General features: G+C 43.1%; 1 protein-coding gene across 2 annotated transcripts in view; it reads left to right on the forward strand.

Moving 5' to 3' along the window:
• The first annotated feature begins 1,774 nt into the window (after positions 1-1,774).
• The window catches only part of psen2 (presenilin 2), a 54,002-nt gene continuing 29,108 nt past the window's right edge, over positions 1,775-26,668 (forward strand). The window contains exons 1-6 of one of the 2 annotated variants that reach the window (XM_060899123.1): positions 1,775-1,857; positions 4,595-4,767; positions 12,483-12,685; positions 12,759-12,900; positions 22,117-22,184; positions 24,788-25,008. In XM_060899123.1, the coding sequence (XP_060755106.1) occupies positions 4,618-4,767; positions 12,483-12,685; positions 12,759-12,900; positions 22,117-22,184; positions 24,788-25,008 (784 nt within the window). In that variant the 5' untranslated portion in view covers positions 1,775-1,857; positions 4,595-4,617. The remainder of the gene's footprint in view (positions 1,858-4,594; positions 4,768-12,482; positions 12,686-12,758; positions 12,901-22,116; positions 22,185-24,787; positions 25,009-26,668) is intronic. The other variant, XM_060899124.1, reaches the window with a different exon arrangement.

Here is a 26,668-nt window from a genome sequence, read left to right on the forward strand (position 1 = left end):
AATAGAATTGGGCTGCAGACGCTACCCTGTGGGGTACCATTTTCTATATTAGTAGATATTTGAATGGCTCGCTCCAACTCTTACCTCTATAGTTCTATTCCTTAAAAAATCTCTAATCCAATTGCACATTTTACCTTCTATTCCCATTTTATTCAACTTAAGTAAAAGACCCTCTTTCCAGAGCATATCATATGCTTTTTCAATATCAAAGAACGTTGCCAAGACTGACTCCTTGTTTGCTTGAGCTTTCCTAATTTCATTTTCATTTTAATTGGCCATTTCTAAACCCATTTTGATGTGGAAAGAAAAGACTTCTTTTTTCAATCTCGTATACTAACCTCTTAGTTATCATCCTTTCCATCAACTTACAAAGATTGGATGTTAGTGCTATCGGCCTATAGCTTTTGACCTCTGCTTTATCTTTACCTGGTTGAGCTATAGGTACCACTACTGAATGTTTCCAACTAGAGGGCAGCTTACCTTGCTCCCAAATTTTATTATATAACTTTAAAATCACGCTTTTAGCCACATCAGATAATTATTCAATCATTTTATAACAAATTCTATCTTTACCTGGAGATGTATTTTTAACACCCACTAATGCTCTTTTCAGTTCATCTCATCTCATCTCATTATCTCAAGCCGCTTTATCCTTCTACAGGGTCGCAGGCAAGCTGGAGCCTATCCCAGCTGACTACGGGCGAAAGGCGGGGTACACCCTGGACAAGTCGCCAGGTCATCACAGGGCTGACACATAGACACAGACAACCATTCACACTCACATTCACACCTACGGTCAATTTAGAGGTCACCAGTTAACCTGACCTGCATGTCTTTGGACTGTGGGGGAAACCGGAGCACCCGGAGGAAACCCACGCGGACACGGGGAGAACATGCAAACTCCACACAGAAAGGCCCTCGCCGGCCCCGGGGCTCGAACCCAGGACCTTCTTGCTGTGAGGCGACAGCGCTAACCACTACACCACCGTGCCGCCTCTTTTCAGTTCAAATAATGTAAAAATTATTATCAAGTGCACTCTCATATCTTTCTTTCCTAATAAGTTTCCATTATCTTCAATCATTTTTGTTTAGTGAGTGAGTGAGTGAGTGAGAGTGTGAGTGAGTGAGAGTGTGTGTGTGAGTGAGTGAGTGAGTGAGTGAGAGAGTGTGAGTGACAGTGTGTGAGTGTGTGTGTGTGAGTGAGAGAGTGTGTGTGTGAGTGAGAGAGTGTGTGAGTGAGAGTGTGTGAGTGAGAGTGTGTGAGTGAGAGAGTGTGTGTGAGTGAGAGTGAGAGAGTGAGTGAGTGTGAGTGAGAGAGTGAGAGAGAGTGAGTGTGTGAGTGAGAGAGTGAGAGAGAGTGAGAGTGTGAGTGAGAGAGTGTGAGTGAGTGAGTGAGTGAGTGTGAGTGAGAGAGTGTGAGTGAGAGAGTGTGAGTGAGAGAGTGTGAGTGAGTGAGAGAGTGTGAGTGAGTGAGAGAGTGTGTGTGTGTGAGTGAGTGTGTGTGAGTGAGAGAGTGTGAGTGAGTGTGAGTGTGTGTGAGTGAGAGAGTGTGAGTGAGTGAGAGAGTGAGTGAGAGTGTGTGTGAGTGAGAGTGTGAGTGTGTGTGAGTGAGAGAGTGTGAGTGAGAGAGTGTGTGTGAGTGAGAGAGTGTGAGAGAGAGAGGGAGTGTGTGTGAGTGAGAGAGAGAGAGAGAGAGAGAGGGAGTGTTTTTCTTACTCGTGTCACGTGCTGTGGAGTGATCAGCTGACTTCCGCGTCACTTCCTGTTTAGGTCTCCCGGTGTGTCGGAGCGGAACTCGAGCGACTCCGGTATTAAAGGCTCGTTTTTGCGGTTTTCAGTGTAAATTCTGCGGTTCCGGTAAGTGTTTCTGCTCAGTTCCTCCCGCTTTACACTCTACAGTCTAAACTGTGTTCAGTTTGTGTCCCCGGAAGTGTTTGTGGGAAACTTTGTGTCGAGCTCCTGAGTGTTTACTGAAGGCAGAGAGACATTTCAGCTCAACTCCCACATTTATATTCACATTTATATTCATATTTATCAGTAATTCCTGTAGCCGAGAGCACGTGATAAATTAATGCTCATAGTTCACCTACAAGAAACCAGATGGACCTTTGGATGAGCTACTGAACAGGACTTAAGCTTTATTTACTTAAACACCTCCCCATGGTCCCTGTAAACAAGCAGAGGGCTGGGCGGTGTGACTCACTGACTCATATCGCGATAGTTCTCTCCTGATACAACATGAGGATGTTTCCACGATACGCGGTAGGATTGGTGAAAGAGTTCCAGCAAACATGACTTATTTTAGTCTTGATCTAAAAGTCGTGGACCTGTGCTTATTGACCTGGACTTGGCTATAATACAGTTAATACTTTAGTCATGATTGTACAGAAGATACAACGGATAAACATAGATATTAATCATAATAATAAAGATAAACACAGATATCCTGTATCTGGGTGAACATGGGCACAGTATGGACTCTGTCAGGGATGATGAACAGTCTTTACCATGAAATAACCCTGACATGAAGCAGAAGGTTCTTGAATCACACCAGAAGGGTTTATTTTGTAATAAAGGCTAGCTTGCTGTATGTTATCCTGCTTATTACACAGATACTTACTCAAGAAATCAATAACTTGACACAAAATATTGATTTTTAAAATGATTTTCTTGCTTCCACTAATGATGTGGTCCACAGCAGCGGTCTGTTCTACACAGCGATGGTTTGTTATAGCTACAGAAATACCAGGCTGGAGAATGCCATCAGAATCAAGGATTCAGCGAAGCCATGGAATAAAATGAGGATAAATTTGGACAACAATCCAGATAAACAGGAGAATAGATGATAATACAGATAGATAATACTCTACATAAATGAGTATATGATGGATGATGGTACGGATAAATGCGGATACAGGAGCAAGGATGGTACAGATCATAAATGTGGATACGGTAGCGATGGCGGTACGGATGAACACGGATACAGTACCGAGGACGGTACAGATAAACGCAGTAGCGATGGCGGTACGGATAAATACAGTAGCGAGGACGGTACGGATCATAAATGCAGATATGGTAGCGAGGACGGTGCGGCTCATAAACGTGAATACAGTAGCGATGGCGGTACAGATAAACGCGGATACGGTAGCGAGGACATATGGATCATAAATGAGGATACAGTAGCAAGGACAGTACGGATCATAAATGCAGATATGGTAGCGAGGACGGTACGGCTCATAAATGTGAATACAGTAGCGATGGCGGTACAGATAAACATGGATACAGTAGCGAGGACATATGGATCATAAACGAGGATACGGTCGCATGGACAGTACGGATCATAAATACGGATACGGTAGTGAGGACGGTATGGCTCATAAACATGGATACAGTAGCGATGGCGGTACACATAAACGCAGATATGGTAGCGAGGACATATGGATCATAAACGAGGATACGGTAGCAAGGACAGTATGGATCATAAATGCAGATACAGTAGCAAGGACTGTACGGATCATAAACGTGAATACAGTAATGATGGCGGTACACAAACGTGGATACAGTAGCGAGGACATATGGGTCATAAACGAGGATACGGTCGCATGGACAGTACAGATCATAAATGCGGATACGGTAGTGAGGACGGTATGGATCATAAACATGAATACAGTAGTGATGGCGGTACACATAAACGCGGCTACGGTAGCGAGGACATAGCCTATGGGTCATAAATGAGGATACGGTAGCATGGACAGTACAGATCATAAATGCGGATACGGTAGCGAGGACGGTATGGCTCATAAATGTGAATACAGTAGCGATGGCGGTACACATATAAACGCGGATACAGTAGCGAGGACATATGGATCGTAAATGAGGATACAGTAGCGAGGACAGTATGGATAATAAACACGGATATGGTAGCAAGGACAGTATGGATCATAAACATGGATACAGTAGTGAGGGTGGTACAGCTAAACGTGGATATGGTAGCGATGGCAGTACGGATAAACACAGATACAGTAGCGAGGACGGTACGGCTCAAACGCAGATACGGTAGCGAGGACGGTACGGCTCATAAACGCAGATACGGTAGCGAGGACGGTACGGCTCATAAACACAGATACGGTAGCGAGGACGGTATGGCTCTTAAACATGGATACGGTAGCAATGGCAGTACGGATCATGAACGTGGATACGGTATCGATGGTGGTAGGGATAAATGCGGATACGGTAGCGAGGGCGGTACGGATAAACACATACAGTAGTGATGGCGGTACGGATCATAAACGCGGATACGGTAGCGAGGACGGTATGGCTCGTAAACGTGGATACAGTAGCAATGGCAGTACGGATCATAAATGTGGATACAGTAGCGATGATGGTACGGATAAACGCGGATACGGTAGCGAGGGCGGTACGGGTATAGTAGTGACGAGTTCTCATCTCTTCAGCTTGTTATACAGTGAAGTTCAGCTATGTTCTAAAAGTCTCTGAGAAATGGGACGTAATTATCACGCTGTAGCACAATTCCCAATATAGTGAGTGAGTGTTTTTGTTTTCTTTGTTTGTTTGTTTGTTTGTTTGTTTGTAGGTGTTTGCAACCACAGGCTGTTGATGAACGCCTCGGAGAGCGAAGAGGACTCGTGTAACGAGAGGACGGCGCTCATGAGCACCGAGAGTCCATGTGTGCAGCCGTATGACCGGCTGTGTGAGCCGCCCCAGGACACGAACTCCGCCCGGGTGAGTGGGAGGAGCCCCGGAGAGGTGAACACACACCAGCCGAGCGTGAACCTGCGTTTCTGTTTAAACGCTTAGCAAAACGTCTCACTAAAATCATGAAGTCAGTGTAACATCATGGCACAAAAACAAAAATTCTTCCTGAGACATGTTTGCAGTTCCAGTCGAAAATCTGTAGAAACATTTCTATTTATTCTGTACGTGCTTTATTGGGCAGTTTATTTTCTTTCTTTTTTTGAAGGAAGTTTAATCCGTTAATAGTTGCTTGCTTTCGCTTCCGTGATTCGTGTTTCTATTTCTTGTCGAAGAACAAAAAAAAGCCACTGTTAATGAGATGAGATGAACATGTGACACATCTGAGATTCGTCAGTGAAGTAATCCTGGATAAAAACATACTAAAGATTGGACCAATCCGATACCGTGAGGGATCACGATACCGGGAAGGGAGAAAAAAATAGTAGCTTGGAGAAAACGTATCACGTATTAGATCCTGTAACACGTGACTGGATTGGAATTAAATGTGGAAAAGAAATATATTCCCAGAATTGGAAAAGTTTACATAAACTCACGGAAAGTCTCGATATCGGTTCTTAGTCAAGGTCGGAAAATAAAAAGTGGTCTTGTGCCGTCTCTAATCAACGATATGATGTTTGATTTGATGATGTTTTCTGATATACGTCTTGAAATACTCAAAGGCTAAAGACTGCCGGATCTTCCGTGACGTTCTGTCGCATCAATGGCGTAACATTAAGCTCTCTGATAAACATTCTCCATAGCCTGTTTATCTTTAGGCAGATTCTACCATAACAGAGGCCAGTTAAGTCCCATCTCCTTAAATTGCTGAATTGATTATTTTGATCATTCTATTAAAGGTCCCATGGCATGGTGGTTTGCTGATGCTTTAAACGGGCTCGTGGAGGTTTCCGGATGTTATATCCGCAGCCTTTCTCGAAATGAACCCTCGGCACGTAAATATAGCCTCCTGGGAGAAAGCCCCATTTCAGTGCTTTTCCCAGTGCATCGTTTTGCTAATGAGAAGCAGGAGGCGGGGAAGGGTAGAGGGTGGGGGCGGGCCATGGGGGAGGGGGAGGGGCTTGACCAAGCTGCGCACACACATACTCGCTGCGATCAGCGCCTGTAGCCACGCTGCTAAGACAAAACCCCGTTCTCCCTCGGACTCCTTTCGTAAACTCAACGTGACACAGAGAACAGAGAGTGAGGGTGTTCGGAGTGGTAGTTTACGAACGTATAATACCCTAGGCTTGAACACGCACTCCATAACCAAAGAGGATAGAAGCAGCAACTACAGCAACATATCGCTTATCCAACAGAAGACATGCATTGCGGAGCAATAGTCAAACATAAGCTCATAAGTTACAGTCAATTTCCAGACTAAACTCAGTTTAACAGAGCATGCTGCATGCTCTTTAGTTTTGTAGCGCAGATTACCTGGCTAACTGCAGGAAGCGGTTAGCTGCACAGCTAATGTAGCCATTGCTAGGCTAACACACCGATTTTAAAACACGGCAAAACGACCAGTTATACACTTACTTGTTCAGTGTTTGTGGCTGATGCGGCAGGGATGCTTGGTACGGACCCAGGCTTCAGTGACAGTTGATGTGCAAAACCTGCCCTGTACTGTCCCAAGTTGTGGAAACATTCCTCAGGAAAATGCTTCCGACAAACATACACCGTCTTAGGTAGACTCGACGGCGTATTATTGGAGTAAATAAAATTAAGCCACTGCGTCTTCAGGGGCTCTCCCGTCGGCAGTAAAAACAGACTCTTTTCTGTGTTGTCACATCCATGTACAGCGTAATTTCCATGTTTCGCTCGCTTAGGTGATGCCATGTTGTTGTGTCCTCTATGGTCTCCTCACTACAACTGGGCGGGCAATCCATACAGTGGGTGGGAATCCAGAGGGGGGGCGTGGGGATCATCTCCCTTGCTGACGTAGTAAAGGGAAGAGCTTATCAACGCGCCGTTTTGACGCGCCATTCTCAAATGTTGGGCATAGTTTGGTTTACACATTATGAAATTTCTAGCCACTGGGGTGACTTAAGAAGGTCAGAGGAGCTCATTTTAACATTAAAAAACCTCAGAAAGTGAAAATTTCATGCCATGGGACCTTTAAGTTTTTCTAGTAGCATTTTGGGTCTTGGACATTCACAGTAAATTTTAGGACAGTAGTCGTGGTAACTAATTAATAAAAGCCTGACATGACAGACATGCTAAATGACAAGAGAAACACATCGGTTTCTATCATCAAAACCTGACAGACAAACTAACGTCTACCATCATATTCTGACAGACACTCTAGATGACAATAGCAACAAAACTGTTTCTTACATTATTAATCTGATAAATTTAGTAATAATATTAAATACCTCATCGCTAAAACCAAATAATAAAATAAAATATTGAAATAAAAAAGATTAAATTTATTTTCAAAATTGAAATATCAACCATAATTGTCAGAACAGTGACGATAGACACGACTGTGTCACTTTCGCGGGGAAATAACACATTGAAATGGCCTGTCGGCTGAAAGGGTCGCAAGTGGCTCTGATTTATCTCAACTTACGATAGTTTTCCTCCAGAAAAATTTAAATACGAATGCACAAATATATTCTCAATGTTTCTATCGTCAAAAATTTCTATCGTCAGGATAGCTGACTGAAAATCTTACCATGATTTATTTGATGAAATCTAGCTGTCAGAACTCCAAGTCTTGCCCGGAAGTAAATGTCTGCTGTCACAAAAATCATGCGCAGTAGAATTTCCTCTTTGCGTCGGTCAACATGTGCGTGGTGAGGGCTTGAGTTTTGCTATCGTCAGGTGCATCAGACAAACGATAGCATTTTTAAAAAATAACTGTGGGCTTCTCTCGTGAACGAAATAGTTTTTTCGCTGTTGATCTATTTCAACTCTATCTGTTGACACCCAAAAATGATAAAGCCTGCTTCCACACGATAACTACCAAAGATCCATAATGGCTGAGTCTATCGTCAGGTCATCTGACAGAAATTCGCTGACGATAGCAACAGGGATAATGAAAGGGATTTTTAAAATGGGAGTTATGTCTGTCAGATATGTCAAAGAAATAGAACTTTTATTCTTTAAAAATCTTTTATTGATATACTCAGTGTATTTTTAAATGACGTGCTGTTTTAGAAGACCAAATACCATATTTTCAATCTTGAAAATATTACCTCACTGAAAAAAGGCAAGCAAGGCAAGTTTATTTATATAGCACATTTCATACACAATGGCAGTTCAATGTGCTTTACAGAAGTAAAAACAAAAACAGTAAACAATAGAGAAATACAATTACATAAAATAATTTTATCTTTATTCTAAAATAATTAATTAAAAGAATTAAAAGAAAATAAGAATTAAACAATAGTAGAAATAAAATATTAAAATGCCAAAAAGAAAAAGGAGAAAAAGAAAGAAAAAAAAAAGAAACTAGCAGAATAAAATAGAATAAAGTTAAAGTAAATTTAAAACATGCAGAGAAAGTAAAGATTATAAAAAATGTAAAAATATTAATTATTTAACAGAAAGCATCTGAAAACAGCTTGGTCTTTAACCTAGATTTGAAGCTGCCAACAGCAGGAGCATTTTTAATGTCCTCTGGCAGTTGGTTCCATAGCTGCACTGCATAGTAGCTAAAAGCTGCTTCACCACACTTTGTTTTAACAACTGGTTTTAATAGTAAATTTTGCTGCTGCGATCTGGTAGATCTGATTGGGTTAGGCCGCTGCAACATATCAGAGAGGTAATTGGGCCCTGTACCATTTAGAGATTTGTACACCAGCAGCAATACTTTAAAGTCAATTCTGTAGCTTACTGGAAGCCAGTGAAGGGACCTTAGAATTGGAGTAATGTGCTCTGTTCTTTTTGTTCGTGAAAGGACAAGAAAAATTTCTTATTTTGTGGGCAAGTGGTTAATGGATCCAGTTACGGTAGAATCTGCCTTTAGTGTACATTTGTTGAGTGTACGTAACTTATTATTGTATACGTTTGTTTACATGGAGTACATTGTAGCTAATGTGTGTTTGTGTAATACAGTGGTGCTTGAAAGTTTGTGAACCCTTTAGAATTGTCTATATTTCTGCATAAATATGACCTACAACATCATCAGATTTTCACACAAGTCCTAAAAGTAGATAAAGAGAACCCAGTTAAACAAATGAGACCAAAATATTATACTTGGTCATTTATTTATTTATTGAGGAAAATGATCCAATATTACATATCTGTGAGTGGCAAAAGTATGTGAACCTCTAGGATTAGCAGTTAATTTGAAGGTGAAATTAGAGTCAGGTGTTTTCAATCAATGGGATGACAATCAGGTGTGAGTGGGCACCCTGTTTTATTTAAAGAACAGGGATCTATCAAAGTCTGATCTTCACAACACATGTTTGTGGAAGTGTATCATGGCATGAACAAAGGAGATTTCTGAGGACCTCAGAAAAAGCGTTGTTGATGCTCATCAGGCTGGAAAAGGTTACAAAACCATCTCTAAAGAGTTTGGACTCCACCAATCCACAGTCAGACAGATTGTGTACAAATGGAGGAAATTCAAGACCATTGTCACCCTCCCCAGGAGTGGTCAACCAACAAAGATCACTCCAAGAGCAAGGCGTGTAATAGTTAGTTTTTTGTTTCTTTTTTATCAGACATCTAGTTTTTGGGTTTTTTTACCCGACATGTTTCGACGTACGACTGTCGTCTTCCTCAGAGTGTCACCGGATGTTATTGGTGACGCATCTTTTATCAGCTGATGTTTCCGAAGGCGTGGCCTTCCTGTCTGGATTGACAGGTCGGTCACGCCTTCTACTGTCAGTTCGTCCCCTGCAAGATGGCACTCCAGGTATGGGAGAGCATGTATGCTCCCTCATCTCGGTTGATGGTCCTCGGGCTTCGCTTACGGATCTCCATGGCCTCCCTGATCCAGCGCTGATGTTTATTATCTTCTGTGCGGATGACTCTGGCATTCCCCCAGTCCATAATATGATTTTCTCTTTTGCAATGATCTGTTATGGCTGACTTATAATTTTCCTGTTGTGCCTTTTCTTTTATTGTTCGGGTTTGTCTTATAGCTGTCTCCTTTTCGCACTCTTTATGTTCATTTTTTCTTGTGTTGAAACTCCTTCCTGTCTCCCCAATGTAAGTTTGATTGCATAATTGGCATGGAATCTCATATATGGTGTTGCATCTGTTGTCCGGATGTATTCTGTCTTTGGGATGAACCAGGATCTGACGGAGTGTTGTGTATGGTTTGACAGGTGTGTTAATGTTGTGTTTCCTCATTGCTCTTTGAATGCGTTCAGTTATTCCCCTGATGTATGGTAATGTCACTACTCCCCTGTGTTCTTGTTTGTTAGTTTGTTTTTTCTCTTTCTTCTGTGTTTTGTTGTTCTTAACCTGTTCCACCCCTTTGGATATTGCCCATTGTGGATATTGACATGCCTTCAGTGCGTGTTGTATATGTTGTTCCTCCTGTTCTTTGTCCTGTGGATAAAGTCCAGTTTAAATATTGGTCAGTGTGTGTGGGTTTTCTGTGTACTTTTATTTTGATGTCCCCATCTTCTGTGTGATGTATTTTTAAATCCAAAAATGCTATTGACTGCTCCGTTTCCTCTTCATGTGTGAATTTTATATTACCGGTATTATCTATGGTGTTGAGATGGTCGGTGAGTTGTTGAGTGTGTCCCCTCTTAACTTTTTCTAGTATGTCATCCACGTAACGTTTCCAGAGTGTTGGTCTGTATTCCGCTGGTATTGTAGTGAGTGCTTTCTGCTCCAGATCTTCCATGAAAAAGCCGCACATGATGGCTGATAGTGGGTCTCCCATGGCAAACCCTTCCTTTTGTCTGTAAATTGTGTTCCTGAACTGAAAGTATGTGGATGTGGCGATGAATTGAAGGAGCTGAGTGATGTCTTGTACAGTGAGGTTTGTGCGTTTCTTGAGCGTCCTGTCTGTTTTTAATTTTTCTTGTACTATCTGTATGGTGGCTTCCGTGGGTGTTGTGGTGAAAAGAGATATGACGTCGTGTGATATGAAAACTTCGTCTTGCTGCATTTTGATGTTTCAACACAAGAAAAAATGAACATAAGAAAGAGTGCGAAAAGGAGACAGCTATAAGACAAACCCGAACAATAAAAGAAAAGGCACAACAGGAAAATTATAAGTCAGCCATAACAGATCATTGCAAAAGAGAAAATCATATTATGGACTGGGGGAATGCCAGAGTCATCCGCACAGAAGATAATAAACATCAGCGCTGGATCAGGGAGGCCATAGAGATCCGTAAGCGAAGCCTGAGGACCATCAACCGAGATGAGTGAGCATACATGCTCTCCCATACCTGGAGTGCCATCTTGCAGGGGACGAACTGACAGAAGAAGGCGTGACCGACCTGTCAATCCAGACAGGAAGGCCACGCCTTCGGAAACATCAGCTGATAAAAGATGCGTCACCAATAACATCCGGTGACACTCTGAGGAAGACGACAGTCGTACGTCGAAACATGTCGGGTAAACAAACCCAATAACTAGATGTCTGATAAAAAAGAAACAAAAAACTAACTATATTTAATATAAGACATAATGAACGTAATCGAAAGAAAAAAAAAGAAAGGTGTGTAATAGTCAACGAGGTCACAAAGGACCCCAGGGTAACTTCTAAGCAACTGAAGGCCTCTCTCACATTGGCTAATGTTAATGTTCATGAGTCCACCATCAGGAGAACACTGAACAACAATGGTGTGCATGGCAGGGTTGCAAGGAGAAAGCCACTGCTCTCCAAAAAGAACATTGCTGCTCATCTGCAGTTTGCTAAAGATCACGTGGACAAGCCAGAAGGCTATTGGAAAAATGTTTTGTGGACGGATGAGACCAAACTAGAACTTTTTGGTTTAAATGAGAAGCGTTATGTTTGGAGAAAGGAAAACACTGCATTCCAGCATAAGAACCTTATCCCATCTGTGAAACATGGTGGTGGTAGTATCATGGTTTGGGCCTGTTTTGCTGCATCTGGGCCAGGACAGCTTGCCATCATTGATGGAACAATGAATTCTGAATTATACCAGCAAATTCTAAAGGAAAATGTCAGGACATCTGTCCATGAGCTGAATCTCAAGAGAAGGTGGGTCATGCAGCAAGACAACGACCCTAAGCGCACAAGTCGTTCTACCAAAGAATGGTTAAAGAAGAATAAAGTTAATGTTTTGGAATGGCCAAGTCAAAGTCCTGACCTTAATCCAATTGAAATGTTGTGGAAGGACCTGAAGCGAGCAGTTCATGTGAGGAAACCCACCAACATCCCAGAGTTGAAGCTGTTCTGTACGGAGCAACGGGCTAAAATTCCTCCAAGCCGGTGTGCAGGACTGATCAACAGTTACCGCAAATGTTTAGTTGCAGTTATTGCTGCACAAGGGGGTCACACCAGATACTGAAAGCAAAGGTTCGCATACTTTTGCCACTCACAGATATGTAATATTGGATCGTTTTCCTCAATAAATAAATGACCAAGTATAATATTTTTGTCTCATTTGTTTAACTGGGTTCTCTTTATCTACTTTTAGGACTTGTGTGAAAATCTGATGTTGTTTTAGGTCATATTTATGCAGAAATATAGAAAATTCTAAAGGGTTCACAAACTTTCAAGCACCACTGTAAGTCTCGTTGCTAACAGTCAGTGTGTGTGATCATGTCCATCGTGTTCCTCTCAGCGTCGGCCTGTGAGCTCCGACTCCTCAGACCCGAGTCGAGTCCCCCACAGTGCCGTTCAGGACATCGAGGATGAGGACCTGACGCTGAAGTACGGCGCCAAACACGTCATCATGCTCTTCATCCCCGTCACGCTGTGCATGGTGGTCGTCGTGGCGACCATTAAATCCGTCAGCTTCTACACGGAGAAAAACGGCCAGCGCCTGTATGTCTCGTATCGTTAAATATCTGCATGCTAGTTGATATTTCCATACACACATTTTTTTTTTCCTTTCAAGGTTCTACACGCCTTTCCCAGAGGACCCGAACACCGTCGGCGAGAGGTTGCTGTCGTCGTTCCTCAACACCCTCGTGATGATCAGCGTGATCGTAGTCATGACCATCTTCCTGGTGCTGCTCTATAAGTATCGCTGCTATAAGGTGAAGCTCCGCCTCTCAAACTTGCTAATCGCTCGAGCGCCATTCGTCGATTTAATATTTAAACTATCGACGTTCTTCTCTTTAACAACAACCCAGATGTACGATCGACGCTCACAGCGTTCATGTTCTCCCTCGTTTGCACCTGTTTGTTTTACCGGAATGTTCTAAAGCCTGGGACAAACAGTAACGCTCTCAATAGGGCGGGGCGAGATGATGAAATAATATCATTATTCTATTCATATCATGCTTAAAAAACGCAAGTAAAGATCCCACTACCACCATCGTGTCATCATTAGTTATTTTTTATTTTATACACTCACCGGCCACTTTAATAGGAACTTGTTGTTGTTCTTGGCTGTTCGTGGAACCCAGTGTGGTGTTCTGCTGTTGCTTTTCTGCTCACCACGGTTGTAAAGAGTGATGATATGAGTGACTATATCCTTCCTGGCAGCTCGAACCACAAATCTGTCCATTTTCCCCGGACGCTCTGTTCTCAATAAGTCGTTTGTTTCCACCTACAGAACTCTTACTCACTCGACTCCTACCCCTTTTCCACCAAATCAGTTCCAGGGCTGGTTCGGGGCCAGTGCTGCTGCTGGGTCACAACTCGTTCAACTTGCGAGCCAGCTGAGAACCGGTTTGCTTTTCCATAGCTCGCAGTGCTAAGGGAAGCCACGTCATTACGTCGCTGTATACGTCAGTTACGTCGCTACGTTTGCATAAACCTTGGCGTGAATATCGAAGCAAAAACAACACGGAGAAGAAGAAGCAACAACAATAATAATAATGGCTGACTTCGCGTTTGTACAGCTGCTGCTTCTCGTCGCTTAAAAATGCCGATCTTTCTCGGTCTTGTTATTGTTGTTGGTCTTAACAACTCCGCCCCTCCGCTGACGTAAGCGGTTCTTTCCTCTGGCCCAGCAGAGAGTTGGTGCTAGCCTGGAACCGGTTTTTCTGGCCCCAGAGCCAGATCTTTGTCAGTGGAAACAGAAAACCCGGTTCCAAACTAAGCACTGGCCCCGAACCAGCCCTGGAACTGCTTTGGTGGAAAAGGGGCATCATCAGTGTTTTTTTTTGTTTTTGTTTTTTTTTGTTTGTTGCACCATTCTGCGTAAACTCTAGAGCAGTGGTCTCCTAGCCTGGGTCCGCCCATCCTAAGCGTGACGCAACACGAGGGCCTGTTGCGAGCTTAGTCTGGCCAGGCAAGCTATCTACAGCTCTTCCAAGCTCCCGAAAAATCGGGAACCAATCAACTTTGAGCATCTCCAACGGCCCTGGGTAGAGGCGTGTTCAAGGCAGTGACGTAGTAGAACTGCGACCGGAAGCCATAGATTGTTTACAGAATCTATGCCGGAAGCGCTTCATTCACGCTTCCGCATCTATTACGCATAGATGCTGTATTGAAAGCATTCAACGGGAAGTTCTCATTGAAAACGGAGCAAAGAGCAGCCCTGGAGGTATTTATTGAAAGGAAGGACGTTTTCGCCTTGCTCCCGACCGGCTTCGGTAAGAGTTTAATCTACCAGTTAGCCCCGTCGCGTCACATACGTCAGAGGAAAGAGTGATGTGATTGGTTTAAGCTTCGTCACAGCCTTTTCTGGCTTCGACCAGTAGCAAACTGAGGCATTTCAGGGAGGCGGGTCAACCACGGGCTCTGGGAAACGGTTGGGCTTAATATCTTGGCCAGACCAATAGCTCGGAGAGCTTTGAAGTCGCGTTAGCCAGGCTAGTGGTCTCCAACATTTTTAAGCCCAAGATCCCTGACGTCCACCTTGGTGATACACTACTGTTCAAAAGTTTGGGGTCACTTTGAAATGTCCTTATTTTTGAAAGAAAAGCACTGTTCTTTTCAATGAAGATCACTTTAAACTAATCAGAAATCCACTCTATACATTGCTAATGTGGTAAATGACTATTCTAGCTGCAAATGTCTGGTTTTTGGTGCAATATCTCCATAGGTGTATAGAGGCCCATTTCCAGCAACTCTCACTCCAGTGTTCTAATGGTACAATGTGTTTGCTCATTGCCTCAGAAGGCTAATGGATGATTAGAAAACCCTTGTACAATCATGTTAGCACAGCTGAAAACAGTTGAGCTCTTTAGAGAAGCTATAAAACTGACCTTCCTTTGAGCAGATTGAGTTTCTGGAGCATCACATTTGTGGGGTCGATTAAATGCTCAAAATGGCCAGAAAGATGTCTCGACTATATTTTCTATTCATTTTACAACTGATGGTGGTGAATAAAAGTGTGACTTTTCATGGAAAACACAAAATTGTCTGGGTAACCCCAAACTTTTGAACGGTAGTGTAGGCAAGATTGAAGCGCTGAAAGAAAAAGACAGCCCAGATTGCAGATTGCACTCATTAAGGTAATTGTATTTGAATTCCACGGAATGCTTTGGTCCGACGTTCATATTAACGCAACCAAGAAAACACTGTAACTAACATAACATATCAAACTGGCCATAGCTGTCTTCTACAACACATCAGCTTCAATTCGAAGTTTAATTATTCATTTCAACACAAAAAGTAAAGGCATGCGACCTCTTTTTCCACTTGTATGAGGACAGTATTTTGTTTATGGTCGACAAACAGATCATATCAAGTGTTCTGCTTATCCACTGAAGTCACAATAATATCAGCATTTTAGAAAATAGAACCGTAACTGTGTGTGTTAACAAAACTTTCAGTCCGTGTGAATAAGCTCAGTGCAGTTACGTCCCATCTTATGCAGCATCGCTTTTCACATTGCTATCAGATGTCAAAACTATCATGTTATCATGGATGCAAACGGCGTGCCTTTTGGCGGATGCCGCCTTTTTCACGGCTGTCCGGGGGACTTGTGTGAATCGTGCAGATCCGATGAGTTTTTTTTTTTTTTTTTTTTTTTGGGGGGGCGTTGGACTGTCTGATTATAATCAGGGCTTTGAACCAGAATTTTTTTCCTATTGGTTCATTCCGAACAGAAACGGAATTTTAACATTTCCGGTTTTGGGTTCCACCATTAAATAGACGTTCCCGAACCGGTTAGAACAAAAAAATTTCGTTCCCGGAACGGTTAATTACGTTCCCTGTCAGCTGTTTAACAAATGGCGATAAAATTATGTCTCTGTCTCATCCAGCTTAAGCCAAATGTAGGCTAATTCTATTACAACCTTCATTAAATAAGACAAGAAATAATTCAAAACAATTATTATTTCAAATGTTGGCGATTTGGATTCTCAGTACGTCTTCCCATCTACACAAACAGGAAAAGTGCCAAAAATGAAAGCTAATTCGTTTAGTATGTTACCAAAGGCTAGTCAGGCCCTATGCATTGATGGGCTAACAGAGGTTACTCTTCAGAAACCTTTTATTTTTGTTCCGCGTCTTTCTCAGTTTTGTTTGACGTAATTTATTTTGGTTGCGATTCCAGCTTTCTCGTTTGCGCTCCCTGACTTTTTGCTCGCAGTTTTGGCACAAACTTCACGTGAGGGGGCGTTGTGGCTCAGGTGGATAAGGCGCCATACCATAAATCCAGGGACCCGGGTTTGATTCCGACCCGAGGTCGTTTCCCGATCCCTCCCCGTCTCTCTCTCCCGCTCATTTCCTGTCTCTGCACTGTCCTATCCAATAAAGGTGAAAAAAGCCCCAAAAAATATCTTAAAAAAAAAATTTCACATGTGGGTGGGCTGTCCAGGAATGCATTCCCACTGGGTAACTTGTGTTTGACTGACAGCTACGCTCAGCGATTCCCCCGGAGGCTGTTGCGGCCATTCCCTACTCGGATTCTGGCGGACTGTTTGACGAGTGACCGATCCATTGACGGTAAACAAGGATCGAGTGGACTTGTGCACTACTGCAGCACATACAACACATTTGTCCCGCACTTACACTTTGTTGAATTAATTCAGTATCATAGTCGCCACTGAAGTCCACTCGATCCTTGTTTACCGTCAATGGATCGCTCACTCGTCAAACAGTCCGCCAGAATCCGAGTAGGGAATGGCTGAGCGGAGCTGTCAGTCAAACACAAGTTAGCCAATGGGAATGCATTCCTGGACAGCCCGCCCACACGTCAAGTTTGTGCCAAAACCGCAAGCAAAAAGTCAGGGAGCGCAAACGAGAAAGCTGGAATCGCAACCAAAATAAATTACGTCAAACAAAACTGAGAAAGACGCGGAACAAAAATAAAAGCTTTCTGAAGAGTAATAGACTGATATTTTGCACGATTACACGAATAATTTGTTTGCCAGTCTAAAAAAATTGACTTTTTTTTTTGATTTGCCGTTTTTGTTTGATATTTCAAAAGTATTGTATGAACATTTTGGCACAAAATTGATTCCATACATGTCAACCCCAATAGGCAGAGCAAACACCTGCTGAAATTTCGCTGGTATCTGTTCTACATCAATGGTCAGGAATGGGTTTGAGACGAATGCGGCAACATCTTCCATGACGTCTAATTCACCAAAACGCCGACTGAACTCTGCTGCCACTTTGTCTAGGTGAAAAGCGTCCTTGTCACTGATGACCTGTGGCATTTTCTCCAGGTTGGGAAAGTGTGTCAGCCTCCCGTTCTTCAGATGTGCGTTCCAAACGTCGAGCTTGGCCTTGAACGCGTCCACTGCGCTTATCATGTGGGGCAGGTCTCGGTCTTTGCCCTGGAGCTCGTCGTTCGGTTTTGCCGTCAGGTCTGTCAGAAACCCCAGGTCCAGCAGCCACTGATCATCTGACAGCTCCTCGTCTCCAGAAAAGTCTTTATCTCAGGCAGCAAATTAACAAATCGCTGCAGCGCTTCGCCGCAACTCAACCACCGGACATCAGCGTGGAGGAGTAGGTCTCCGTACGCGGCATCGAGCTCATCCAGTAACGCCTTGAATAAGCGCTGCTGAAGCGCTTTTGCTCGAATCGAGTTTGACCACCAGAGTCATAACATGAGAAAAGTTCACGACCTTGCCTGCCAAGCCCTGCTGGTGAATGACACAGTGGTAATTCACGAAGTCAGGAAAATCACGGTCATTACGGCACAGCGCGATAAATCCAGCGCGCATCAGTAGTAATTGCCACCAGTTTGTGAATGGGGATGTCATTTTTTAAACTCGTTGTAAATATCCTCACCTCTCGTTCTCTCCTTTACGTGCAAAAGAGCGAGGAGATCCTCTTTTGTTGTAGAGTCCGGGAACGCCATCCTGACAAACACAACAAGCTGAGCTGTGTCCATTACGTCCAGGGATTCGTCAAACTGTAGTGAAAAATATTCAGTGCGACACGTCTTTTAGCAATTGTCGATCCACGTCCCCAGACATTTCCTCGACCCTCCTCGCCACTGTCTCGGGGCCAAGCTGAACACTGCGGCGCGCGGTTTTGATGTCGTCTTTGTTTTTGAAGCCGTTGAAAACCGTCCCTGCAGTGACGGCCATCGCCTCCTTGAATAAATCGCCATCTGTAAAAGGCTTCTCGTGTTTAGCCAAAAGGTGACTTATACGAAATTAAGCTTCAGTCGCAGCCTTATTTTGAGCAGCAGGTTTTGTGAAAAGCGACTGCTGGGCCTTCAGCCCCGCTTTCAGCTCAGCAACTTTCTTAGCGCGGATTGCGCTCTTGGCGGGGAAGCTGTCTTTGAATTTGTCATGGTTGGTGTTGTGGTGCCGCTCCAGATTCCCTCTTTTAGACAGCGCTAGAGTTTGGTGGCACAGCATACACACACACACACACACACAAAGCTGTCTTTCACCATGGTGAAAAGAAATTCCTCTTCCCATTCTGGATGAAAATGATGTGTTTTCGACTTCTTTCTTGGAGCCTCCGCCATGCTAGCTGACAACATTGTAGTCTATCGGCGATCACCCGCTAGAGCCGTATATTGTCATTTTGCGACAGTTAATGTGCCGGTATCCTTCTTTGAGCGTATTGGTCAATTTAATGCAGCCTGTAACACTGAAAAAACACAAGGACTGGATCGAGAGAGAAAGAGAGGCGCTTGAAGAACTGAACATTAATCAACCATAACGTATTTATTTTTCTATTATTTTCGGGATCTACAGGGAATGTTTCAAAGATCGACCAGTCGATCGCGATCGACGGGTTGGCGACCACTACTGTAGAGATTATTTGTTGTGTGTGTGAACCCCAGGAGGAGATCAGCAGTTTCTGAAATACTCAAACCAACACCCATGCCACAGTGAAATGAAAGTCACACCTCACTATAGGGGTGATCACGCGGCACATATTTGCATAGATGCTGCACCGATGTATTTTGTTGCGATATCTCTTACACCGGTGTAGTTTTTGCGACCGTGCTATACGATAGTAATAATGCAGAAATGAAATAATGCGCATGCGTGAAAATGTACTTCCTTTTCCCGGTTGTCATGGCATCACCAAGCGCCGGGAAAACAACGTGGATGAAGACACCAGTGTTGCCAGATACTGCTGACGTTTTCCAGCCCAAAATATGTTCAAATCCGCCAAAATGCACTTAAAACCGCCCAATCTGGCAACACTGGAAGACATGCAGTTCTGTTGTTGTTGATATTCGCCATTTTGGAAGCGCAAAATACCAGGATGCAAATTATGCAATGCTCGTATGTAATCAACTCTCCTCACGCGTAGCGAGTCTACCCCTGTAGCGTTCAGACGTCCCATTTTATATCGGTGCTGCCCCGCAAACTAGCATTTACTCCGGAGTAAATTTCTTAAACCACCTCCCGAGCAGGGTTAGATTTGCACCGGTTTAAGCAGCTTTCAGGGGCGACACCGGTATAACTTTGTACCGTGTGAACGCTCTACCGGGGCGGCCCCGGTGCTACACCGGAGTAAAAGTTGCCGTGTGAACACCCCTTATGAGATCACAATTTTTCCCCATCCGGATGTTTGAACATTGTGAACATTAACCGAAGCTCTTGATTTGGAGCTGTGTGATGTGTTCCTAATAAAGTGGCCAGTGAATATATATATATATATATATATATTGCAGTTATTTCAATAGCACTTTTAATAACATACATTCTCACAAAGCAGATTTACAGAAATATATAAGTTTTAAATCTATAAATTGATCCCAAATGAGCGAGCCAGAGGCGACAGTGGCAAGGAAAAACTCCCCGAGACATCATGAGGAAGAAAACTTAAGAGGAATCAGACTCAAAAGTGAATCCATCTTCATCTGGGTGATGACTGGAAATATTTAACAGTTATTCCACGAAATCGAGTCGTACGTGAGCTGATAGCCGACAAGACGCGTAGCATCGAGATTGAGTGGAATAACTGTTTTATTCTCTGCACATTCACCGGATTTTGAGAAATGGAGCATTTTTATTTTTTACAAATTCGATAAATAAAAACTTTATACAAAACGTCCGACAAAATAATTTCTGCTGAGAATGTAAACAAACCGGCGAAATGACAGGAGCAATTTGTGAAAATGCAATAATAATAATAATAATAATAATAATAATAATAATTCTTGAAAAATAATTTGGAAAAAAAAGATACGTTCTTAGCATCAAATACTTTTATTTCAGATTTTGTTGCTTTTATTTTTTTATTTTTTGGGGTTTTGTTTTCGAGTAGAGTTTTTATTTCGTCCTCGGTTGGTTCAGCAACAAGCTCCGCCATTTTGTTTTTCTCTACTCACGGTATACGAGCTGATATCCTAGTGGTAGAGTAGCCAATCAGAGCGCACGATTGCTCATATCCAGTGAATGTGGAGAGAATTATTGCTCTTTATATTTAACTGTGTAGTATATCGTCAAGAGGAACTTATGAACATGAGCTTCCGAGTCCTTTCTGAATTGATTATAGTTTTTAAACTTGAATTCTATTGTTTAAAAAAATCATATTAATTAAAGAAATTAATTTGTGTAAGCATGAAGTACGTCATCAAACAGTTTTGAGAATTATAATATTTATGTATCGGTAACATCATCCAGGAGAACTGAAGTCATTTTTAAACTCGCTTTATTTCTTAATTAATGTGTTATTCAATTACGTTTTCGGTTTTAGTAACCTTATATCGTGACTCGTATTGGCAACTAATTGCAGTTAAATATGATACTTATCGGCCTATTCGGTTGTTAGCCGTGTTGAATTTAGTCCATTTGGTCCACGGCAGGCGTCGCTTATCCGCGCGATCTTCACGAGACTTGTGCGAGACTTCAAAACGTGAAGAAGTGTCAGCCAGGTGTCAGGGCCGCCATTTTGAAAACTGTTTTCCAAACGAAGTATTGCACAAAAACGAGTTTAAATGACGATTACTGCCTACTTTTTTCAAACTTTCCTGATCGCTATCAAAACAAACAAAACTTCTGGCTTGATTACATCAGCATTCGAAAGAAGGCGCGCGCGTCTTTTGACGACGTTGGCAGATGTTGGTGACTTTGAACCCTCTTTCAAAGAAGAAAGTATTCAGGCTTGATTTAAAAAAAAAAAAGAAGTGAAAGCTGCAGGTGCTTTGTATTGATTAATGTGGGAAATGCGCTCAGTATAATATGGATTTATCACAAAAACACACGCATGGATTTATTATTTTGAACGAAAACCCACCAGCCGACTGATCTGGCACGTTTTAATTGTGTGACAGTAATGGCGTAAATACCAGCGTGACGGAGTAGTGTCTGATAAGAGTTTTATCATTTTACCAATGAGCTCACTGTATAGTCCTCTATACAGTAATTCCCTATATAGGGAGTAGGGAGTAGTGAACGAGTGAGGGATTTCGGACACAGGGTTTGATTTCCGCTGTACGTTTTACTTCCGTCCTACGATGTCTCGCACAGGTCTTAACGAATCTCGTTTACGGCCGTTGCTTTGACATATGGACTGATATATTACAGAGCATATTTCAAACACTCATAACTCACTATAGCAGCAACAAAATAGCGATCAGAAATGCATTCCTATATTTAATAAAATGAGAGAAATAGAATTTTGATGATGATAACTTTGCCTTCAGTTCCCCTTTAATACCGTACACACTAGGAGAACATGTGAAGCTCCGCCCAGACAGAAAGAAAGATCGCTGTTTTTTCGCAGCTGTTCAGAATAATGAAAATAAACCCTATGATGAATCGCACCACTCTGTTGACTGTGTAGTTAGAAGCTCGCTTTAGTGCAGTACTGATGAACAGTCCAGCACTTATCAGACCTCATGAGCTCAGATTATATGTGCCGTCTCTATCACTGTAATCACGCTGGTGTGTGTGTGTGTGTGTGTGTGTGTGTGTGTTTTTTGCCAGTTTATCCACGGCTGGCTGATGCTCTCCTCCCTGATGCTGCTCTTCTGGTTCAGTTACATGTATCTGGAGTAAGTCACACCATTTCCCCAGGCAGTGTCTGTTACACGATCTCGCTGATGACCCCTGCTAGCTTTTCCTTCCTTCCTTCTTTCTTTCATCCTGCTTTGAGTTGGGATTCGGAAAGACAACATGATCCCATGCAGTATTTCCTGATATCAGCTCTTCACGGTGTCCACAGTGTGCATCAGCGTTGTAGTCGAGTCACTAAACCTCGAGTCCCCAGTGTTCAAGTCTGAGTCATTAAAGAAAATTTCGAGTCAAGTCCGAGAACAAGATTCCAGTCGCACCATGTGACGGTGTTTGTTGCTGCGTTTATGTGAAAGCGTCTCTGCTACTGTGTCGGACTAACGTTCATTGCTCAACAAGCCCCGCCCACTATCAGCAGAGCAAATAACATGAGAGAGGGTTAACACTAGCTAGTTCATCGCTCAGAAAGCCCCGCCCACTATCAACAGAGCAAATAACATGAGGGTTAACACTAGCTAGTTCAACACTCAGCAAGCCCCGCCCACTATCAGCAGGGCAAATAACATGAGAGAGGGTTAACACTAGCTAGTTCAACACTCAGCAAGCCCCGCCCACTATCAGCAGGGCAAATAACATGAGAGAGGGTTAACACTAGCTAGTTCAACACTCAGCAAGCCCCGCCCAGTATCAGCAGGGCAAATAACATGAGACAGGGTTAACACTAGCTAGTTCATCGCTCAGCAAGTCCCGCCCATTATCAGCAGGGCAAATAACATGAGACCAGGTTAACCCTAGCTAAGTCAGCACTCAACAAGCCCCACCCACTATCAGCAGGGCAAATAACATGAGACAGGGTTAACACTAGCTAGTTCAACACTCAGCAAGCCCCGCCCACTATCAGCAGGGCAAATAACATGAGAGAGGGTTAACACTAGCTAGTTTATCGCTCAGCAAGCCCCGCCCACTATCAGCAGGGCAAATAACATGAGACAGGGATAACTCTAGCTAATTCATCGCTCAGCAAGCCCCGCCCACTATCAACAGAGCAAATAACATGAGACCGGGTTAACACTAGCTAGTTCATTGCTCAGCAAGCCCCGCCCACTATCAACAGAGCAAATAACATGAGACCAGGTTAACCCTAGCTAAGTCATTACTCAACAAGCCCCGCCCACTATCAGCAGGGCAAATAACATGAGACAGGGTTAACACTAGCTAGTTTATCGCTCAGCAAGCCCCGCCCACTATCAGCAGGGCAAATAACATGAGACAGGGATAACTCTAGCTAGTTCATCGCTCAGCAAGCCCCGCCCACTATCAACAGAGCAAATTACATGAGAGAGGGTTAACACTAGCTAGTTCAACACTCAGCAAGCCCCGCCCACTATCAGCAGGGCAAATAACATGAGAGAGGGTTAACACTAGATAGTTTATTGCTCAGCAAGCCCCACCCACTATCAGCAGGGCAAATAACATGAGAGAGGGTTAACTCTAGCTAGTTCATCGCTCAGCAAGTCCCGCCCACTATCAGCAGGGCAAATAACATGAGAGAGGGTTAACACTAGCTAGTTTATCGCTCAGCAAGCCCCGCCCACTATCAACAGAGCAAATAACATGAGAGACGGTTAACATTAGCTAGTTCATCGCTCAGCAAGCCCCGCCCACTATCAACAGAGCAATGACCATAGCGTGTCTGTCACTTCCTTCTCTGGGTGGAGTCTTGCCAATTGACGATTGAAGTTCGAGGTCGTCCCCGTCGTCTCCTCGATAGTTCTTCTACGTATGGAACACACAGCAGTGCAGTTTTTCCCCACTGCACGAGAAGTCTGTAGAAGCAAAGCGGACAATCCTAGCGGCGTTCTCTCCAGGAGTTTTAGTGCCGTTAATGTTAGCTTGTTCCTAAACATGACGTATGAACAGGTGAATGTGCTTTCTCTTGCACAAAATTAGTATGTTTTGGCATGTTACAAAAAATAAAGAAAAAAATCAGAGTTCTCGTCTCCAGTTTACGAGTCCGAATGCAGTCAATGCATGAGTCAAGTCACGAGTCCTTAAAATTAGGGCATGAGTCGGACTCGAGTACGACAAACCTGGTGTGTCATATCTTCCGTGTTCATGCTGCGTGTTTGCCTTGAGACCATATTCACAAATTTGTCTGTATATTCTGATCTTAGATCTGCTCTGTAATTTGTCAAAAAAGAAAAAAATCTCATAAGCGCAGAGTCAGCCTCTTTGGGTTAAAGGTGCAGTTTGTAAAGTTAAAAACGGTTACTAATCCTGGAATCATGTTTCAAAGAAAATGTAGCAAAACTGTGATACTCAGATTCATGACAAGGCAGATTTGAGAAGTTTCTTCATCATAAGATTTGGTTTGCATTTTTTCTGGCCCGGAAATAAGCTCCACCCTGTCGTAGAAACAGAGCTGCTACTTTTTTTCTTCCAAAAATGTAACTCTGAAGACATGTAGCTGTAACGTAGAGGCTCGCTGATTGTAGATGCAGTTCACTTTACAGCCTACAGAGTGCGCCAGTAATTACACACTGCCCCTTTAAAGTGTTGTATCTCAGCCAGGTTTTCTAAACAGCAGACTCCTGCTGCTCCACGTGTCCTACCACCGATCATAGCTTTTCCCGTCCGTCCACAGGGAGGTGTTCAGGACGTACAACGTGGCGATGGATTACCCAACAGTGGCCATGATTATCTGGAACTTCGGAGCAGTAGGGATGATCTGTATCCACTGGAAAGGGCCTCTGCAGCTGCAGCAGGCCTACCTCATCATGGTCAGCGCCCTCATGGCACTCATCTTCATCAAATACCTGCCCGAGTGGACCGCCTGGGTCATCCTGGCCGGCATCTCGATCTACGGTGAGGATGTGAGGGTTCACGCCACTCGAGGACTCGATACGATAGTTTATTAACAACAAAGGAAAGGGGGGAAATGAACAGAATCCTATAGGTTTATTTTAGATTAATTTTCAGCGCAGGTCGTTGCTGAATTCTCAATTCTGATTGGTCACATACATAGTGTTGGTGTTGATTAATTTTCTATTACACCTGCATGTCATACTTTAGTTGCTATAGCAACAGAGACTTGTACGGCGAAGGCTGCAGGTCTAATAGTAAACAGATTTTTTAAAAATGTCCTGTTATTAAACAAAGAAACGTAGACTCTGATACGGTGAGGTTTTCTGTAAGGACGTGTTTATTTAACGAACTTCAGGACTTCGACAAACTGCTCTTTTTTTTTTTTTTTTTTTTAATCCTGTTAACTTCACGAGAGAAAAAAAACAGAAGGAACGACTCTTTATAGCTGCTGTAACGGACATGAGGACGGGAACTTGTTTTGCGCACATTAGATGTAACTATAGATGGATAAAAAGTACCACATGTTGTAATATCATGAATAAACATCATCAGAAAGGGTATGTGGTGTAAGACGAATGAAACTTCCTTTTTTAAAAAAAATAATTTCAATTTAATCACACCACCCGGTGACTGACTGACTGTTTTCCTGTAACAGCACAACACGGAGGGGTTTATTCCCTTCATGAGCTCGTCTGTTCGTCAGGCCGATGAGCTGTTGCCATGGCGACGACGGTTCAGTTAAATCGCAGAGATGCCTACTAGTACGGATTGGCCGTATTTTGTACGGAAAAGTTACGTAAACACGATGTTACGGCAAACAGTGTTATTCTGTACGGAATTATTATAAAGTCTTAAAAAATTCCAGTGAGTTGTTTTTAAATGTCCAAGCGACTTTTTCAATCCATGTGCGATTCACGGCTATTTATTTTTACGACAACCGCACGTGCTGTGTGTGACATGCGCAGATTCCGCACATTTGCTCGCGCTATTTTCACAGGTCTCAGGTGTTCCTCCCACGATATACGGTAGAATGGCCGTGCATTACACCCAGTCAAAAGGGCAATGGATATGCGCACTGCAAACTGTGTAGAACTGACGTTAACATCACTCGTGGTGGTCGCGATGACTGCACGCGGCATGTCAACTCCAAAAAACATATGGAGTATGCTGAAATGGCGAGTCAGGCGGAAAGTAAATCTGGGGGTATCCAGCAGTTTTTTACGAAATCTGTGGATGAAAAGACACGGAACGTGACGCGCGCTGAAGCGGTGATGGTTGACCTGTGCTTGGAGTTGAACTTGCCGATTAGTGCCATGAAATGTGAGTTAAACTTATTCAGTTTCTTTTTACATGTCTGATTTTTATTCACTGAAATATCAAACACTGGCTGCACTTCTTTAATTCAAAGTCTTTTCAGTGCTGCAAGTACAAATGTACATGTAGTCTGATCAAAAACAGAATTTTATGATTAGTGCTGTTGGGATTGTGGCAAAAAATGGATCATTCCACTGTTTTAAATACAATTATAAATGTCATTTTATTCAATGTCTCTTCTGAAGCATTATGCTGGAGTATTTATATATTGGGACATTCAGGCTACGTTCACACTGCAGGCTGAAGTGACTCAAATCCGATCTTTTCGCCCATATGTGACCTGTAT

This window comes from Neoarius graeffei, chromosome 18 (assembly GCF_027579695.1).
Source record: "Neoarius graeffei isolate fNeoGra1 chromosome 18, fNeoGra1.pri, whole genome shotgun sequence".
Lineage (NCBI taxonomy): Eukaryota > Metazoa > Chordata > Actinopteri > Siluriformes > Ariidae > Neoarius > Neoarius graeffei.